The sequence below is a fragment of the Prunus dulcis genome, chromosome 2 (genome assembly GCF_902201215.1).
Source record: "Prunus dulcis chromosome 2, ALMONDv2, whole genome shotgun sequence".
Lineage (NCBI taxonomy): Eukaryota > Viridiplantae > Streptophyta > Magnoliopsida > Rosales > Rosaceae > Prunus > Prunus dulcis.
In genome coordinates this window covers 3,584,232-3,588,605 of record NC_047651.1, presented here as the reverse complement: position 1 = coordinate 3,588,605, position 4,374 = coordinate 3,584,232, and the positions used below count along the sequence as shown (strand labels likewise).

At 37.2% G+C, this 4,374-nt stretch overlaps 1 protein-coding gene across 1 annotated transcript; it reads left to right on the top strand.

Moving 5' to 3' along the window:
* The first annotated feature begins 561 nt into the window (after positions 1-561).
* Positions 562-1,645, top strand: LOC117617474. The gene is made up of 3 exons (XM_034346853.1): positions 562-605; positions 813-927; positions 1,019-1,645. Exons 1-3 carry the CDS (start codon positions 562-564, stop codon positions 1,643-1,645), a joined length of 786 nt encoding a protein of 261 aa, XP_034202744.1.
* The last annotated feature ends 2,729 nt before the right edge of the window (positions 1,646-4,374 follow it).

Genomic DNA, 4,374 nt, shown 5'->3' with positions numbered 1-4,374 from the left:
TCCATTTTTGATTTCTTGGGTTTTTTTTTGTTTTTTTGTTTTGGGTCTTTCTGTTCAGGGTTCTTCGCAAGAAGAAGAGATATTATAAGGAGTTTTGATGTGCAGATGATGAATTATTTGTGCATTTATGAACATTACGATCAGGACCATTATTAGATTTATAGAATCATTTTACCTACTGGTTCATAAATAAATTAATGAATGGATGATATATTTTTCAAGGGTGATTTTATTGGCACCCCATTATTTGCTCTTTACACCCCATACTAATTTTAAATATGAATAACCTATTTTACCCTTGTACACAATTACTGTTAAGGACAAAAAAAATTAAAAATTAAAAATAGAATTGCTCACTACACCCCACATAAGTTCTTGCAACCCTAGTTTAACTTTTTTTCTCAAACTATCATGTTCCTAAACCTTAAACCCTAGATTTATACGTTTATACTGGTGAAAATATATATTGTATTTATTCATGAAGGGTGAGATTGAAGTTAGAGAGGCTTCAAATGAGGTACGAGTTTATTTTTTGGCGTTTTGCAAGTTTAGTATTTCATAATGGTCGCTGGTTGCATTCAGCACATCAATACCGAACGCGACAGGTAAATTCGGTGGGATGCCACCGAAACGTTGCACCGTTTTCGGTTGGGTTTGATCGGTCATGAACTTAATATTCGGTGGAGATCTATCGTAAGATGGAACGTAGTTCAGTGGTTCACTACCGAACTTTTACCTGTGTTTCAGTGGCATCCAACCGAAAATTATTTATTTATTTAGTAACTTATTGCTGACCACAAATTTAATCCAAGCTATTTTGATCTTACTCCCATTGAGGAACAAAAACAAAGTGAGGCCCCTACTGAAGGCAACAATGTGGGAACAGAATGTGTAATGGACTATAGTGATCAATTCACAACTTATTTGGTAATTATTTGTCTGAAATCCTTTTTAGTATCATTAACGTGGCATTAATGTTTCAAATTTTATATTTAAATAATATAAGTTTTACGTGTAGATATTCAATGGTAGAGATGCATTGCTTAGATGGGCTCGTGAACAAGGAAAAATGAATAATATTGTCATTGTAATTAAAAGGTCTGATTATGGAGGTGAGAGTAAGAGGAAACCTCGTGTAATACTTGGTTGTGAGAGGAACGGTAACTATAAGTCTAGCAAGTCTAGTGAGACAACTGATATAAGGTTGGATGCAAATAGTGATATGAAAAAATGTGCTAGGGACACTGGTACGAAGAAATGTGGATGCCCATTCTTGTTAAAAGGAGTCAATATTGGTGATGGGGATGATTGGAAGTTGGAGGTGGTTTATGGAGTACACAACCATCCTATTTCAGAGTATCTTCAAGGTAATTCATTTGTGGGGCAACTTTCTGAAGAGGAGAATGCCTTGTTGGTGGACATGTTTAAGAGTTTGGTGAAACCCAGAGATATTTTGGTCACCATTAAAGATAGAGATGCAATGAATGTTTCAACTATGAAGACAATATACAATGCTAGGATTCGAAATAGAACTAAAGAATTTGTTAGGGGAACCCAAATGCAACAATTGTTTACTAAGTTATCCGAACACAATTATATTGAGTGGCATGGGACATCTAGTGATATTGTAACTGACCTGTTTTAGACACACCCCATTAATATTGATATTTTGCGTGCATTTCCACATGTACTTATCATGGATTGCACCTATAAGACTAATAGGTATCGTTTCCTACTATTGCAAATTGTGGGAGTGACATCTACTAATATGACATTCTCTGTTGCGTATGTGTATATAAATGCCTCAGTAGTACCTCTGCGAGTCCTCTTCATATCTAAAAAAAAACAATATTAAGTACACACTCGTAACGTATTTGGTAGATGATCATTGAAAAACGGAAATAAATTCAGTGGACTATCACTGAAAAAAGAACACATATTAAGTGGAGTACCATTGGAAAATCGAAATAAATCGGTGGAAGTCTCCTGAAAAATAGAAAAAGATTTAGTGGACTACCACCGAAACATGGTAACAATTTCGGTGGTAACCCACCGAAAGTAAAATAAATTTTCGTACAACTCGTGTTCAAATTCGGTGGACTACTACTGAAGCAATGTAACCATTTCAGTGTAATCCACCGAAACTAGAATCCAGTTTCGTAAAACCAGGTTCGAACCATACACCCACAACTTTGAAATCAAAATCAAAATCAAACTTTGGCTTTTCAAAAGTGTAATCAAACGTAGGCTTAATCAACACTTAGAAATGTAAATATAGAAATCAAATTTGAAATCAAACCTTGGCTCTTCGAAGGATTTGTGAAAACTTGATAGAGATGGGTTTGGGCTTGCAGAGATGGAGATGGGTTGTGCGATGGGGTTTGGTGGTTTGCAGAGATGGGTTCAGTGGTGAGCAGAGATGGGTGTGATGGCTCTGTTTCTGTGATGGGTTCGGGTTTGCTGGGTTGTGTGATGGGATTCGGTGGTTTGCAGAGATAGGGGTTCGGTGGTGAGCAGAGATGGTTCTGCGATGGCAAAGGGATGGTTTCTGTGATGGCAAAGGAATGGGGTGTGCGGTGGAGGTTGTTGTAAATCTGATGGGGTGTCTGCAAGAGGAGGGAATTTTCGATCGGGTGAGGCTTGATATCAGATGGGGTGGGGTTCGATTTCAGATGGGGTGTGTCTGAAAGGTAAGGGGGTTTTCGGTGGGTGGTATATGATATGGGGTTTACACAGTGAGTTAGGGAATGGGGTTCATGAGGGTAATTTAGGAAAAAAAAATTGGGGTATAATGAGTAATTTGAAATTTTATTAAAATTTAGTGGGGTGTAAAAAATTATGGGGTGTAAAAGAGCAATTAATGGGGTTCATATAGAATTTCCCATTTTTCAAATGGGTGTTTTTGTTTGTGAGAGAATGAGTTCATGTTTGTGAACAGCTAAATGCTTTCCTGATTTTAAATTATATTTGTATTCTTTGTATTTTGTTCATGTTCAATTAAAGCATCTCCAATAATATCGGGATAAGTTCTATACCATGAAGATGCAACACTTAAAAAGTATAACGAGATAATCTATGAGCAACTGAATTGGCTTATCTAGGAACACAACTAAAATAATAAACGTTCAACTTGTATAACAACACTCTGCAATCCTCTGTAAAGCAACCCAACACCGACTTTTCCTCAGTTGAACAAAAATAGCTTGGATCAGTACCCAACACCGACTTTTCCGGTAGATAACTTCTCCCCTGTTTTGTAATGTTTTTTTTTTCTTCCTTCTTCTAATGAAAACATGTGTCTTATCAAAAATAAAAAAAGTTTTGATCGATACTTTCGCTTATTTTGAACAGAAGAGGCCTACTTTTGACATAGGAGCAATGGCACAAAACTCGCATTCGTACTTCTGTCCCAATTGGAAAAGAATTCTTCTAAGTTACCCATAAAACTCACTTCCAAGGTCTATGTATAACCCCCAAGAAATTCTACTTCTTCACCACAAATTTCATCAGCCTCCTTTTGCGTGTAACTTTGATAAATTATCTTCTCCCACTAAAACATAATAAATAAGAAAGGAAAATTAGTCAATAAGTTCAACACCATGGTAACATATTTCTCAAGTCCTTCATATGACTCATTAAAAACTTAACAATATTGTTCAAAGTGTTGATGCTCTTTTTGGGAGGTCAACTTAGAGAGAAGTTGATTGCTTTTAGCAGGGGAGATGGTGAGGATCCTCGATAAGGGAAGAGCCTGCAGAAGACAAAATAGGAGAAGCAGTCGTTAAGCTTCGGACACCCGTGTTCACCCGCTTAGCTTTTACTCCTGTGATGGAAGGGTAAAGTTCCCCACTGCCTTGGAAACCATTGACTGGTCAACAAGTCAGCTTTCTTTGGTGTGTGATCGTGCCACTGTTAGTAATGGAAATCCTAACAGACTTCTTAAAAATGGATAACTTGCACCCCAAGTTACTGATTTCTAAACGAGTGATTGTGAATTTGGGTGAGGAGTATCTCCTAAATAAGTTCTTTTCTCGCCTCATACTGGTGAGGACTTCGCAATTTATCACAGTAGAAGATTGGTAGTTCTGGCCAGAATAAATGATAATAAAGAGAACTGTTTTTTAGACAGAACTGCCCTTTACAAGATTTGGAAGGAAAAAATAAACTCTAGAAAGGTAAAAAGAAGGCTGAAACTCTATTTCTGCATGGATGGAAGCTTCTGATCCAGGCTGGCCTGGGTGAGTCTGTGCTAGACTGAACTGTCAACAGCTTTAACTGCTAAGCTTCAGCTGTAAATCGATACCAAAGTGTGGGTTTGGCAGAGCTTTAATCCATTTCAGGCCCTAGAAGGCTTAGAATTACGATCTCTTCTGG